Below are 14,341 nucleotides of genomic sequence, written 5' to 3' on the forward strand. Positions count from 1 at the left end.
GATTTTTTTGGCATCTTTTACCTTAACACGGTTTTTGTTTTCTCTTGTCACTATGGATGTTTAATGACAAAGTGTCTTTCCATTTCTATGAAGTTGAATGCTTCTTTGAGGAAAAAAACCCTGAAGTTTAAATAATTGAGTGTTCTGGAAACCACCATCAAAAACTATGCTTTTAAAGCAGATGGACAGAAGACTTTAAAGTGGTATGGTTAATGCTGAAAATGGGTGAAGAAAAACAACTGTTTATTTGGGAAGTAAGTTTTTGGGACATGATCCTGTTGTTTAGAAGAACTGTAAAAAGACTGATAAAAGTATATTTCAGTGGAAGAAACGGGATTTGTGACTACAGCACAAACAAATATAAATCAAGGCTCTTGATCCTGACTTTATTTAGACTGACATGTTCCATTGAAAATGTGTGTGTGCGTGTGGAGATGGTAGCACTGACTGTCAGAGAGATTGTCCAGTTTATCACCATTTGCTTATAAGTTTGTCAAATTTTACTTTTTTAACCAATCTGCCTGAGGCTGTTTTGGAGGTGGGAGGGGGGGTGGTGAACTGGTTAAAGCATGTAACTCTTGTTTGTTTTTTTTAGAAGAATGAACCAGGTTACAAAAATATAATTGTAAATGACTGAGAACAAAGAGTTGGGGTATGAAGAGGAACTGGGAATAGCTGGGCAAGAGGACCAGAATGGAAGCAGAGGAGGGAGGGCAAAATAACTAGGACTTGCTGAACAAGGAGACTGGGAATGGAATAAGAAGTTTGAGGAGTGGAGACTAGGACTGGCTAAGTGAACATCTTTGGACTAGGATAAGGAGCAAGAGGTTGGGTAGAGGCAGAACTGAGATAGATATGCAGTGGAGGGGAGGGAGAAGAAGGGTTCACCTTTAGGGGAGCATGAAAAGAAGTCTGTGTTGACCAGCTATGTATGCTCCTCTTCAGAGTGTAGAATGAAAAACAAGGTGTCCAAGCCTTGTCATTTGCTGCAAGCGAGTATCACTGGTGTAAAAAAAAAAAATAAAAAAATGTATTTTTCCAGTACTGAGCACATAGAGCAGTGATTCTCAACCTGTTTGATCCTCTGGCTTTCTCTACAATCCCACAGCCTGCCTGCCTTTTGGTGCTCTTGCTAGCTATGCTGCAGAGACACCTGAGTTAGCACTGTATGTGCTACCTCTAGACTGGAAGCAGTGTAGCTGTGTTTGTGCAGTACTGCATGTGCACTTCTGTAGCAGTGCACTAAGTGAAGTGGCTGTGCTTCTTCCTTATTGAGAACTAGTGAATAGTGAGCAGTAGGGCAGCTCAGCACATTGCTGTCTGCTAGTGTACAAATCTTAGGTAGGGGAGTTGGATGGTTTTCCTGTACCCACCCTTGTGGCCTACCTGTGACACTTCTTTATCCCAGTTGTTGAGAACTACTGACATGAGTGACAACCTACTATTACAGTCAGTTCCTTTGTTGTCAGTTCCTTTGTGGCAGAGGCCTGCGTGCTGGATCTGACCTGGTCTAGTTCAAGATCTGCTTTAGAGCCATCTGTAATTAAAAAAATGTCTACTATGTTTGGGTGCCTGATCTGAGATGCCAAGACTTGATTTTTTCAGAGTGCCTAGCGCCATAGCATTTCCAAGGCAAGGCTGCATGTGACTTTACTTGTACCTGAAAGGGCATAGTACTGCGCCAAACCATTTTTTCTGTTAAAATTCCCAGGGGCAGCAAGAGACACAATTTCTTGCTCCCTGCCGCAACTGTTCTTTACTATGCTGTGCTTGGCTTGTTCTGGTCAGACCTGATGAAAAATGTCTTGCACTTGAAAGCTTGTCTAACTCCATCCCAACTACACCATTGCTCCAATAAAAGGTATCTTCTGAATCCTTGCCTCTTGCATAACTTTATATAATTAGCCTAGTGATTAGCACACTTGCCCAGAAAGTGGGAGGCCTGGATCATAAATAGGCTTGGCAGGATTCAGTTTTTATCGGTTAACATTGATAAACACCAATCTCATGGCACACCCACAGACTGACAAAAATAATATTTCCATCATTAATAATTGACATTTATAGGAAGGGGACATAAAAATAGTCTGCTGGTACAGTGTCTGGGCGACCTCCTGTTGAGCAGGGGTGTGGGAGGGGTGGATTTCCAGAAACCTATACAAAAATCCTCAAACAATTGCAACCCATACTAGAAGACTTAAGTCTTAAAGAGATCTTTCCAGAGCCACCCATCCTAGCCTTTTAAGCAAACACTGAACCTTGCTAACCTCATCACCAGAAGCAAACTTCCTGTGACCTAAACAACACCAAATGGATCCAGACAATGGCAGGACAAGAAATGTAAAGTCTGCCAACACATATCCACCAGGCCCACAATAACTACATTCTACAACAGAACCTACCTCCAGAAATGTAATATATTTCATCCAGTGGACCAAATGCCCTGATGGAGAATATGTAGGAGAAACCAAACAACAACTGTGTTACCAGAATGAACGCGCACTGAAAATCCATCAACGTCAAAAATATCTAATCACCTGTGGGTGCACACTTCTCACAAGACTCAATCCCTCTCTGATCTCACAGTTCTAACCCTCAAAGGGAACTTACGAAACACCTTTTGTAGACAAACCTATGAACTTCACTTCATAATCTACTGGATACAAAAAATCATGGACTTAATGCAGACATTGGGTTTATGACACATTACAAGCTGCCTGATATCTGACACACCAGGTAACCTGCATTCCTTCACACCTTTTCCCTCCCTTCCCCCTCCCTTTCTATCTCTACCCATTGTCTTCTAAACTTCTACTCATTTGCATTTTCACAGACAAAAGACTTCTTCTGCTTTAGCTTCTTTTCTACCTTGGAGATCACAGAACAGGAACAGAGTCTCCCAATGCCTGAAGAAGGGTTTTTGTGCCAAAAAGCTTACAAAGAACTTTTTTTCCAACTATTTAGTTGGTGTAATAAAAGATATCACATCTACCCAAAGAACTTGCCTGCCCAATACATTTTTAAAACATTCTATGTTTCTGAGCCCTTCTCAAATATTAATGAGACAACTGGTGCTGCTTTTGAATTATATACAGAATTGTGAAAATCATCCTCAAGTTTCAAGGCCATGAAAAGCTTTGAACATGTCACAATGCATTATACTGTATTCTATTAACTGTCCATGTAATTTGGGGCCTTTATAATTAAACAAATACTGGTATTTACATTTGTAACAGAGGGCTTGGGGCTCTCTGTTTCTTTAAGAGAGAAGCAGCTCAGAGGGGCACATTGCAGGCCAGGCAGGGTACAGCAGTTGCAGGGCACTGCAGCAACTAGGCAATGAGGCCAATTAGCAGGTGCCTGCAGACAGCCCAGGATAGCCTCCTGGCCAGAAGGGGGCAGGGCCCTGGGTGGCATGCAAGTTAGTTTAGCCCTGCAAGCCACAGAGGTAGGAGCTTCTGGCCAGGGGAGCTACCAGGGAATGTTAGACTGCTGTGCTGTCTGGATCCCCAGTGGTAGGATTACCATACGTTCAGGTTTTCCTGGACATTTCCTTGTTTTTGGCCCCCTGTCCTTGTGTCCGGGCAGGTTTTTAAAATGATAGAAAATGTCCATGTTTTTGCTCTGCCTCTACTTTTCCCAAGCATGTGCAGCTTGGATGCTTGGGGCTGGGAGCAGCAGGCAAGCTGATTGGCTGTTGGGGTCATGTGCTCTGTGCGTGGGCCCTGGCAAGTAAGTGTGTGCGCAGCAGGGCTGTAGAGGCCAGGGGGCTCTGGGTCGGCAGTGAGGGGCAGTGGCAGGGCTATAGGACAGGGTATGCTGCAGGGCAGGAATGAAGGGCACCAGCAGGGCTGTGGGTTGGGATGAGGGGCACTGGCAGGGCAGGGGGTTATGGGTTGGGATGAGGGACACTGGCAGTGCAGGGGGGCAGGGGGTTGTGGTTTGGGAGCGAGGGGCACCAGCAGGGCTGGGGGGGCAGGAGCTTAGGAGTGAGGGGCAGAGGCAGGGCACAAGCATATCAGTGCCCCACCACCACAATCATATACTGCTCTCCTCCTCCCCCCACAGGTGTTCTCTTTTTTGATCCTGGAAATATGGTAAACCCTACGGGGGCTCGGGGAGCTCAGGGATATAACCCCAGAGCTGGAAAGTTAGGAGTAGTGATTCCCAGTGAGGTGCCTGGGAGTAGGGTAGCTGAGATCAGTAGGGTGCTAGGGACCCCCACTGGCAATTCAGCAGGACTGGGGCCCACGCTAAGGCCCATGGGCCTTTTAATCTTATTATTACATAAAGGCATGGCAGGAAAGACAGAAGCCAAGGCACCCTAGAGGCAGAGCAGGGCATGGTTGCGAAGCCACCAGGGGTGTCATGGCCGCCTCTGGGACCCCGACATGCTACAGTATTTTTCTAAATATAAGTATATTCTTTTTTTTGTTGCAGAGAGAAACCTATGCTTTAATTATTTCTGGTTTTAACTTAGCTAATAAGTTTAGTTAGTCCAAATTAAGAAAGATGAATAAACCAGATGTTCTCCTTAAACAAGTACTTTGCAAGGAATACTTGAAGCAGGAATTTTTGTGTTATCTGAATCATAACTATCAAACCTGAAAACACATCAGTCATATGAAATGATTTACTAGACTTGTTTAAAATACCCAAATAACTTTGACTAAGCAGGGGATCAGTCAACTCATCATTCCATTACATCTTAATAAAAATAAACAAGTTAGAATTTAAAACAGTTTGACTATATATCCTTCCCTTCCCTAGTACCCTGCTTTCAGTTTTCAATTTACAGATGATAAAATACCATGTCTCTAGTGGGTTATGGAATAGAGAAAATCCCACACAATTTACTGATTCGTTTTGATGCACTGGCTGGGGGAGTAGTTAGCTGATTGCACGATTTCACAATGATTACACACTTAATTCATACAAGACAATTTTATTTTAAAACTCTTTGCTACGTATATAACACTGCTTAGCTTTAAGAAACACCACAAACATTAAGAACACAATAATTACATATATCAGAAACAATGCTCCAAATGCACTTCCTTCCCAAACAATACTGTAAGAATTAGTGTTACAAAAACAACTACAATTACAACTAAAAGTTAAATTTGAATCAATACTATTATTTTCATATTATACTTACAATCCTAGAATTCCGAGAAGCCAAATACCAAAATATGGTTTCATTCCTCAGTAGTACGATTTAATGGGTTGGCCTCAGTAGTACGGTTCAATGAAATGGGCTCAGCAATACAATTCAATAGGCTGGCCTCAGCAGCGATAGGACTAAGTCCCCTTCAGTCCCTTTCACGTGCTCCGCGGCTTCAGCGTGAACTAAGAAATTCGTGTTCACGGAGAGGGTGGTTCAGGTGATCAGTCTGACCCGGGCTATACTTGCGATTTTTCCTTCGTTGGTCTACAAGTATAGTCACCTCCAAATTGGGACAGTAAGTTAGTTTTTATTGAGTGAGCTGCCGTCAGCGGGCTCCTCCTACTCAATATGTCACTGCTCCCAAATTTGGGCTCGGATCTTAACAGATTCTTTTACCTTTGTTGAGCATTTTAAATTACCTTTGGGAAACTTCCATATCACTGCAAATGCCCTTTTCTTACCAACCTGGTCAAAAGGCCCCAGGGTTTGATCTCTTGGAATTCAGGATATTTGTTCTCTTTATAAAAGATTTCTAAAGATGAAATTTAAATTAAGACTTTAAGCAAAGTCAGGACCTTTTGCACGTAGTCCCAAAAACAAAGAACTAGATAAGGAGATAAATCTTATCTTCTTCCTGAAACTGGCTAATGGGCAACCTTTACAAACATTCAAACTATTTCATTCAATATGACATACCATATACCTGAGGTCGGGGCAGATCCAGGATTTTCCAACGGGAAGTGTGGGAGCAGCATCCCACTCTGCAGAGGTTGATGAGCCCCTTACTCCCAGCCTTCTCTGCCACACCAGTGCAAAAGCCTGGGCTGCAGGAGCCTCTGGGGAGTTTTTAAAGTCTTAAAGCAGGTGAAAATACTCCTTCCCACTTCCTGCTCAGAGGCGCCCCCCCTACCCCCTACAATCCCCTGCCTGTCCCCTGCTGCATTCTCTATGGTTGGGGACAGGGAAGTTTCAGAGCCATCGGGGCTGAGTGGGGGCTGGACTTATATGAGAAGGCAACACAAGCAACAGGGTGACTGTAGAGTTCCCCCCACCCTGTCTGGAAGGGGAAACTCTGATGCCCATGTGCTGTGCAGCAGGCAGGAATGGCTTTGGTTCTTCTCCACCCTTGGGACAGCGTGGAAAGGCAGGAGGAGAACAAAGAGGTGGGGAGGGGGCATTTCTTTGAGCAGGAAGGGGAAGGGAGAGAGTATTTTCACCTGCTTTAGGAATTTTAAGAAGTCCCCAGTAGAGTTGCACTGATACGTCGGTCCCATATCAGATTGGCACCAATAAAAGGAAAATTGACAGTATCAGCAATCGGCTTTTTTTGGCTGATGTGGCCGATTAAATGTCCCGCGCGTGCGCGCAGGCGCAGCATGAAGGTGGCCAGGTTCACAACCCAGCAGCGTGGAGAGCAGTTGAGTACAGCTGGTAAGTCTGTTGTGAGGGAAAGGTGTGGGGAGCAGAACGAGCCCCCAGTGGTAAGGGAGGGAGTGGGGCTGGGGCTGCGGCTAGAGTAGGGGCAGGTGCTGCCCAGCCAGGGTGGAACATGGGACGGAGCCGTGAGCAGCTCATTCGGGGGTCACAGGAAGGGGGTGGTGGTTCCCACCACTGCACGCATGCCAGGAGGGTATGGGGGGCATGTGCTTCCAGATCCATGCATGGGGTGAGCTGCTGCTGTGGACTGGGGGCAGTGCTGGGCTCTTCCCAGTGGGTGGATTGGGCCAGGGCTGTGCTTGGTTAGGGTGGCGGCAGCACTGGGAGGGGGGCTGGGGGGGGGCTACAGCGAATTTTGGGGTGGATGCAGCCCCTCCTCCCAGTAGCCCCCCTCCCAGCACTGCTGCCACCCACCCCAAGCGCAACCTGGGCCAGCCCCCTCTCCCAGTGCTGCTCTGGCTCCAGCCCACAGTGACAGCCCAACCTTGCCCCACGCACAGATCCGGGGGCACATGCCCCCCATGCCCCCCCGGGATGTGTACAGTGGTGGGAGCCACCCCTCCCCTGCCCCCCCTGGATGAGTCTCTCATGGATCTGTCCCATGCTCCATCCTGTGTTCCACCCTGCCCCGGCTGTGTAGCCCCTGCTCCTGATCCAGCCCCACTCCCTCCCTCACCACAGGGGCCTAGATATGCCCCTTCCTTTCCCCCTTGCCACTTCCCCTACAACAGACTTACCAGCCAAATCTGTATTTCGGCCATCCGGTTGGTATCGGCCAATATGGCTCGTTAAATATTGGCCGTTGGTATCGGCCCAAAAAATCTATCGGTGTACCTCTAGGACTGCACTGTGGAAGCCTCTGAGGACAATTCAAAATGGGAGTAGAGCCACTTCACTGTACCCTCTCTGGATCCGTCTCTGCCTGAGGTTGTATCTGTGGGTATGGACACAGGTAAAATGTAACCCCATCTACATGTTACACTTCAGGCATGATTAACCAGTTAATCACACCTTAAGTGGACACCTGGTCACACATGTAATCTACTAATATGTGATAAAAAGAGAAATAAGCTAAAGTTATTCCACAAAATATGTATAATAACTTTGTAGATGCTTCCTATCATGCCATTAATTGAATATGTGACCAGAGGGGCCCCTGTGGCTGGGAGCTCCCAGCTTATGCTAGCTTCCAGCCCCACATGGCTGGAAGTCCCATCAGCTGTCAGGGCTCCCAGCCACGTGGATGTGCCATGTACCCCTTATAGCTGGGAGGCTGCAGCTGAAGTATGGAGCATCCCCATGGCTGGAAGCCCACACCAGCTGAAATCTCCCAGCTGCAGGGACACCTTCTGTGGCTGGGAGCCCTGTCAGCTGAGGAGGCTGTCAGCCACAGGAGTTTCTGTATGCCTGTGCAGGAGGAGTTTCAACATGCCCAGGTTCCCTCTGCACCAGCAGTAAGGTGCGAGAGGATCTAATTTGCAATCCTGCAGTCACACTTCCTGCCATGTATGTGTGGCGTAGCAGGAAGTGTGATAGGATCTGATGCATGATCCATACAATCACACCTTTACCTGCATATGTAGAGGAGCCCTTAAACCAGTTTAAACTGAAGGAGGACAGACACACAAGTTTGTTAAACCAGTTTGAAATCACCTGGAATGGTTCAGAAGTGTACCCAGAAAATTAAGTACACTTTTGAACTGGTTCACTGTGAAACATATTAGTGTTACATGCAGACCCCAGGTGTTCTGTGACAGGTCTACTCAGTTCTCCAAGCATCCCACACTATGTGGCTCCTCCCTGCCTTCTCCCCACACCCTCCCGTTCCCAATGCTGTAACTGACCACTCTGGTACACAGCCAAAGCTCTACTCCCATCCTACATCCCCCTCCCACCCCCCTTACTTTCTCCTACCTCTTTTTTAGTACAGACAACCTGCACTTAACGCTGTTTTGCTTAGCGCTATTTTGCTATAACACTCATTTTGGATTGATACATGATTCCACTTAGCGCTCAGTGAGTTTCATTATAGCACTCATGGGCATCACATAGCTGACAGCAGGGAGCATACACTAGCACCACAGCGCATTAGCGATGCACAGCCTTGTTGTGTGATTTAGCCCGTCCGTGATATATAGCTGCCTTCCCAGCACCCGGGCCAGGCGTGGTGGGGCTGTGACTCATGCTGGTGGAGCCCCAGATGCTGTGCTTCACTCCTGCCACCTGGAGTGACTGTGACTGGCCGTGACTGCCCCTTTGCCTGCTGCCGGCATGAAGGGGACAAACAGCACCACTTCTACAGCCTGGGCTTGGGTGGGTGGTAACACCACAGTGCCAGCTGAGCTGTCCCTGAACTACCAGGTGCTCATGTTGCTGCGGCTGGGTGTCCTGGTAATGAAACATTTATTTACATTGCATCTTATGGGAAAATAGTTTTCGCTTAACGCTATTCGGCTTAATGCTTGGTTTTTTGGGAACCAATTAAGAGCACTAAGCAGGGGTTGCCTGTATTTGTTATAAACGAGTTCCATTGCACTGCTTGTTCGATAAAAGCTATCTTTCTAACAACAAAGTGTGACCTTCCTACTTAACCACAGCCCCTCATGACCCTTACGGGTGAGGGCCAGGGCACTGGTGTTATGGCAGCATCACTTACTCCTTCCCTGGACTCATAAATGTCAAGTACCAGGTCCCTGTTACCTGGTAGGGCACAGCCTTGGGAATGTGGTCCCCTATATTAATCCAAGGGAGGCTAGGAGTGGTCGTAGGCAGTCCATGGCGCATGCAGGGACCTTGCAATTGGGTGCTACCATCTCCAGGGCCATTAGGATTGTGGAGTACTAGCAAAGCAAGCTAACACTAAATATCCTTCCCTTCCCTAGTGCTAGCAAAGCAAAGTGTTAGTAACTATCCCATCTGGCTCATCTGTCCTCAGGGGAATTTAAAGTGGGGCATGCCATGTTCTTTCTTGTGGGGACGGACAATGGGGACCACTCTTGGAGACTTCTCCTGGGCCATAAAGAGGCATGGGGGTTCTAAGGTGGTCCCAGAGAAGACTTTCCTCAGTAAAGTCTGTTATTTCTTCCTTCTGTGGCATGTAGCTCTTGGACACAGGGCATGTAGTGCAGCTTGAGAAGGCACCTTTTCAAGTGCCAGAATCATGGAGCTTTGAGTTGCTATGCTGTGGCATTCCAGCTGGCAGACATACTCTAGCAGTATGGCAAGCATGGCCAAGTACAAGATTCTCTGCTGTTAGAAAGTGAAAGGTAAGGAGATGGCAGGTGTCCGTGGTCTGTTCCTACTGGGAAGATAATGCCTGTGAAACTTAACTGGCCCTCCTGAGGTTGAACTGACCAAACCTAAAATGGCTTAAACCAGGGGTGGGCAATTATTTTGGGCAGAGGGCCGCTTACTGAGTTTTGGCAAGCCATCGAGGGCCGCGTGACAGACAGCCAGGGGCAGATAAATATTAATTTTATACATTTTTTAGGGGCCCTGTGGGCCAGATAGAATGGCCTGGCAGGCCACATCTGGCCCGCAGGCCGCATTTTGCCCACTTGGCTGTCTTTTTTTTTTGCTGTCTTTTGCCCACTTTTGCTGTCTTTTGCCCACTTGGCTGTCTTTTTGTTTTTGCTGTCTCTTTTTTTTCATTTTGCCACTTGGCTGTCTTCAGAAACCCCTGGGGGTTGCGGTCAAGTGGCATGCTGAAATGTCTAGCTCTGGAGTCAACTGCTGCTCATTATGAAAGGGCTTTAGCTGGGAGGGGCCTGAACCTTTGTACAGTCTTGACATGGTTTGTATAATGTCTGTTCAAACCCATTAATATGCTTAAGCATTGACTCTTCTGTTTATGAAAAGATTTTTTGTGCTTTGAAACATATTCTGGATTTTTTACTGAAGATAAGTAGATACTTTATGAGTTGATAGGAGTTCAGATACCTCCAAATTAGAAATCCAGTTACATTTTTGTAGTTTGTCAGAGTACTGATCCATTGGATGAAATGTCTCTCTAATCTTTAAAATGTTATATATATAACATCTTGAAAATTAATTTTTTAGTCAAAATTATAGCACAAACTCTTTTGTAAGCTGTCAGCAGTTAGCAATTAAACTGTTTTCTGTTAAATGCTTCTTATAGAATTACCTTTTTAAGCATGTAAATCTAATATGCATTGGTGTTAAATAATAATTTTGTAGAATTTAGTCTTATTTATTTTGTCAACTAATTTAAAGCAAAAATCACTTATTATGCCAAATTGCTTAGAGTAGCAACATTATTTACATATGATGAAACAAATATCTCTAACTTCATTTCATGAATGTTTATTTAAATTTTAGATTCAAGAAAGAGTTACAGACAATTAAATCTACCCTAATCACTTGTTTAAAGATCATATGAAATCAGCGTATAATGAAATGTATACTTGAGGCCACCTTTTAGAATAAATGTCTACCATAAATGCACTTTCAAAGCCTTACTTCTCAAAGATTATGATAATCTTTTGAGTTCTCTTACTCATGTGAGAGGTTCTGGGACACTAAAGTTTTCTAAAAGGTACTGTTTGCATATGATGCCCTTTTACATCAACATGCAAGTGTTATCAGTATTTAATTTTAAAAACTTATACATTTCTTACAGTCTCAGTAACACCAACAAAGCTTTTGTGATGTCACTGGGAAAAGTTGAGTGTGACACGTCTGCATGGCACAGTGTGGTGCTGTGAAGAAATACTGGAGCTAGCTTAGGTGGTGGAAGCAGGGTAGTGCAGGACTGCACATAGGCCAGTTAGAATGAAAAGAAGGGTTACTTTACCCTGATGGAGCTCCAAGCTAACATTACTGCTCTAGTGCTAGTACCCAAGGTAGCTCCTACTCTCCTAGCTTAGGTATCTCTGTATAGTACTGCACTGTGCCGTGAAGATGCACCCACTGTAGAGATGTGTTGAGAAAGATGCTTTTGTGGCGATGGCACAGGATAGAGAATTAGATACAAGTTCTCATTCAGATTTAGATTTCTTGTAAGATACTGAGCTAGGCTTTTATGGTAGAATTTTTAGATCAGGGAGGAGCTACATAGTGTGGGATGCTTGGAGGACTGAGTAGACCTGTCACGGAACACTTGGCGTCTGCACGTAGCACTGACATGTGGGCACAAGTAGCCTACTGCATGCTGCAGAAGGAATCTGGGGGATTTTCAGAATAGCTTGTGACTACTTTGGAGGGTGAGTGTACCTGGAAGGCAGATCCAGAATATGGTTATCCAAGTAGAATTTTTAGAAGTGCATGGGTCAGGACAAATAAGAGGCATGAGAGTATTAAGGACAAAATGGGTTATTAGTAACAGAGTTTATTAGTGACAGGGATGATGGTCACATCCTCCACACATGGTTTTAGGAGTCCAGGAGTAAAGAGTATTTTGAAGGAGCTTGAAGGATAATCCGGAAAGGGTGTGAGGAGGCATCATGGCTCTGGGAAGACTAGCCACCAGGTCTTTTCAAAGCATTTTTGGGGAGCATCACTGGCATTTGAGAAATCATGATGTCATTATATCAGCCCTTAGGTTGAACAGAGCAGAATAGTGTACCTTAAAAATTCTTTAAAAAGAAATTATAAAGAACAATAGATGCTTTCTGAGTGATTCAGGCAAACTTGTAAATTGGGGAACTTTTTTAATGGTTTAATACACGTTGGAGTGATGGTCCTATATCACTTTCTTAGAGTTAATTGAAAAGAGATTGTTCGTTTATTCCAGAAGATGGTGTATAGATTAGCTTTGTCATTGTTTCTGAAATGGTTGGAGCTAAATGATTTTGAATTTTGGTTTAGTTCCTTATCTCATTGTTAAAATATGATGGCATTAATATTTTGGCACAAGTTAAGCAGGTATTCCTAATATTCATTTTTGTCTTTTGTTTTTTAAAAAAGCTTTCTAATTTTATACAGTGGACTTCTAACCTACCCTTTTTTCCTAGTATTACCCAAAATCCTAGCACGAATGAACCATATTCTCTGAAAATGAAAAATAATTCCAAATTTCTTATAGGTAGGAGAGGAAACACAGAATCTGTTCACACTGCAGCAGCAATACACCCAAGCAGGGACACCTCTGAGCACCAGGAGACTCGAGGCTTGAGAGCAACTACTAGGGATGCTCTTGGAGCGGCCTTATTTCTAGAGCAGCACAGCAATTCTCAAGCAGGGTGCCGGGACACCCAGGGGTGCCACATGATCCTTTGAAGAGTACCAAAAGGTTTAAGGAAATCATCACTGATTCATCAGATAAGTTCAGGCCTAGGGTCAGTCCTTGCCTTCCCATTCCCCTGGCCCCAGGGTCTGGCTTCTATGCAAGGAGGTAAGCCCTATAATAAATTAGTTCTCGAACTGGGGGCCTTCCAGTTCACAAAAGTTATATTCAGGGTACCCCTCCATAAAAGGTGAAGAACCACTGTTCTAGAGTTTACAAGGGGGGAATAGGTGGGCTGGGCATGCTTAGGAGCATCCCTTCTGAGGTCTTGGAATTCTGTAAGCAGTGCTGGTCTTCACAATTTAAAAACATGTTAATAAATATATAAAGGGGTGATTGAGAAAAGAAACTGTAGTAAGAAACTGAAATAATTACATTTTACGCAAAAGGGCAATTGTCATTTTCTTAATGCTTTTGCTAGGTGTTTTTGCCATCACTTAAATGATTAAAGACAATGTTAATATGCAATCTAATGTTTTCTCTTATTTGTTTTAATGTATTCCTTGATTGTTTCAGAGCATATACTGAAGTTTGTATTGTGTCCTGGTAAAAAGCATTTTAGTTAGAGATTTACTTTTGGGATCCAATCATCTCTGGTATCTTTTTATGAACTAACAGTAACTGGGATTGATTGTTCAATTTGATGAAAAGTTTTAAATGTGATGCTTTTTTAAATCCAAGGTTTTCTTATTTGCATAATTGCCATGGCCCAAATTCTATATAAAGTGCTGCACAGATGGGCCCCCCCTGAATTTAGTGGGACTTCATGCACTTGAGGGGTTGGATCATATGATTCTCTTTGCACGATGAGGTCCTGTGTGTGTTTAAAGTATTACATGGGGGAACTGTCTCTTGAAGGGAAAACAATTCTCTTTATAAGTACAGTAGTATCTGGTAGCTCATTTTCTCATATTGGACAGTATCTTCAATATCTTTTCTGCCTTTGTTGTTATCCGTTATCTGTTATCCATTAGTGTCATAGTTCCAGAGCTTCTTAAATTGATCTGTTGCTTTGTAGTAATAGTAAGCCTCTGCTTATTTTAGGTTAAGTGGAAATATTTTGGGCCAAATTGATCCTGCATGTTGCTCCATTTATTTAGTCTTGTACCAGGAATGAGTGTGGTCCACTTATAGCAATAATGCCTTTAAAATAGAAAAAAAACTTTGGAAGTTTAGAGTGGTTATTTAGTGTTGAAATTTCTTTTCTTTGCATAGCCAACCTACAGTAAAGGAAATGTTACGGACCATTTTATTTTTCTCTTGTTTATTGTTTAGTATCAGCGATGCAAACTATGGGACAGATTACATGAAGAGCACATCAATGCAGGACGTACTGTTCAGGTAAGAAGGCTGCAGAAGCTGCATGAATTTAATGGAGCTAAATAATTTATCTGCTGCTCGCTGAGATGGGGGATTTTGATACAGGTTAGTATGTGACAGGTATCTGTCATTTTTAAAGTAGGGGGTGTCCCAGGTAGCATGTGAATGGTTAA

The 14,341-nt window shown here is 44.3% G+C and overlaps 1 protein-coding gene across 4 annotated transcripts in view; it reads left to right on the forward strand.

Moving 5' to 3' along the window:
* The window catches only part of STX17 (syntaxin 17), a 74,253-nt gene that overhangs the window by 14,385 nt on the left and 45,527 nt on the right, over positions 1–14,341 (forward strand). For all 4 annotated transcript variants that reach the window (XM_059728553.1, XM_006260383.4, XM_006260382.4 and 1 more), the window contains one exon: positions 14,124–14,189. In XM_059728553.1, the coding sequence (XP_059584536.1) occupies positions 14,124–14,189 (66 nt within the window). The remainder of the gene's footprint in view (positions 1–14,123; positions 14,190–14,341) is intronic.

This window comes from Alligator mississippiensis, chromosome 5 (assembly GCF_030867095.1).
Source record: "Alligator mississippiensis isolate rAllMis1 chromosome 5, rAllMis1, whole genome shotgun sequence".
In the NCBI taxonomy this organism is placed as follows: domain Eukaryota; kingdom Metazoa; phylum Chordata; order Crocodylia; family Alligatoridae; genus Alligator; species Alligator mississippiensis.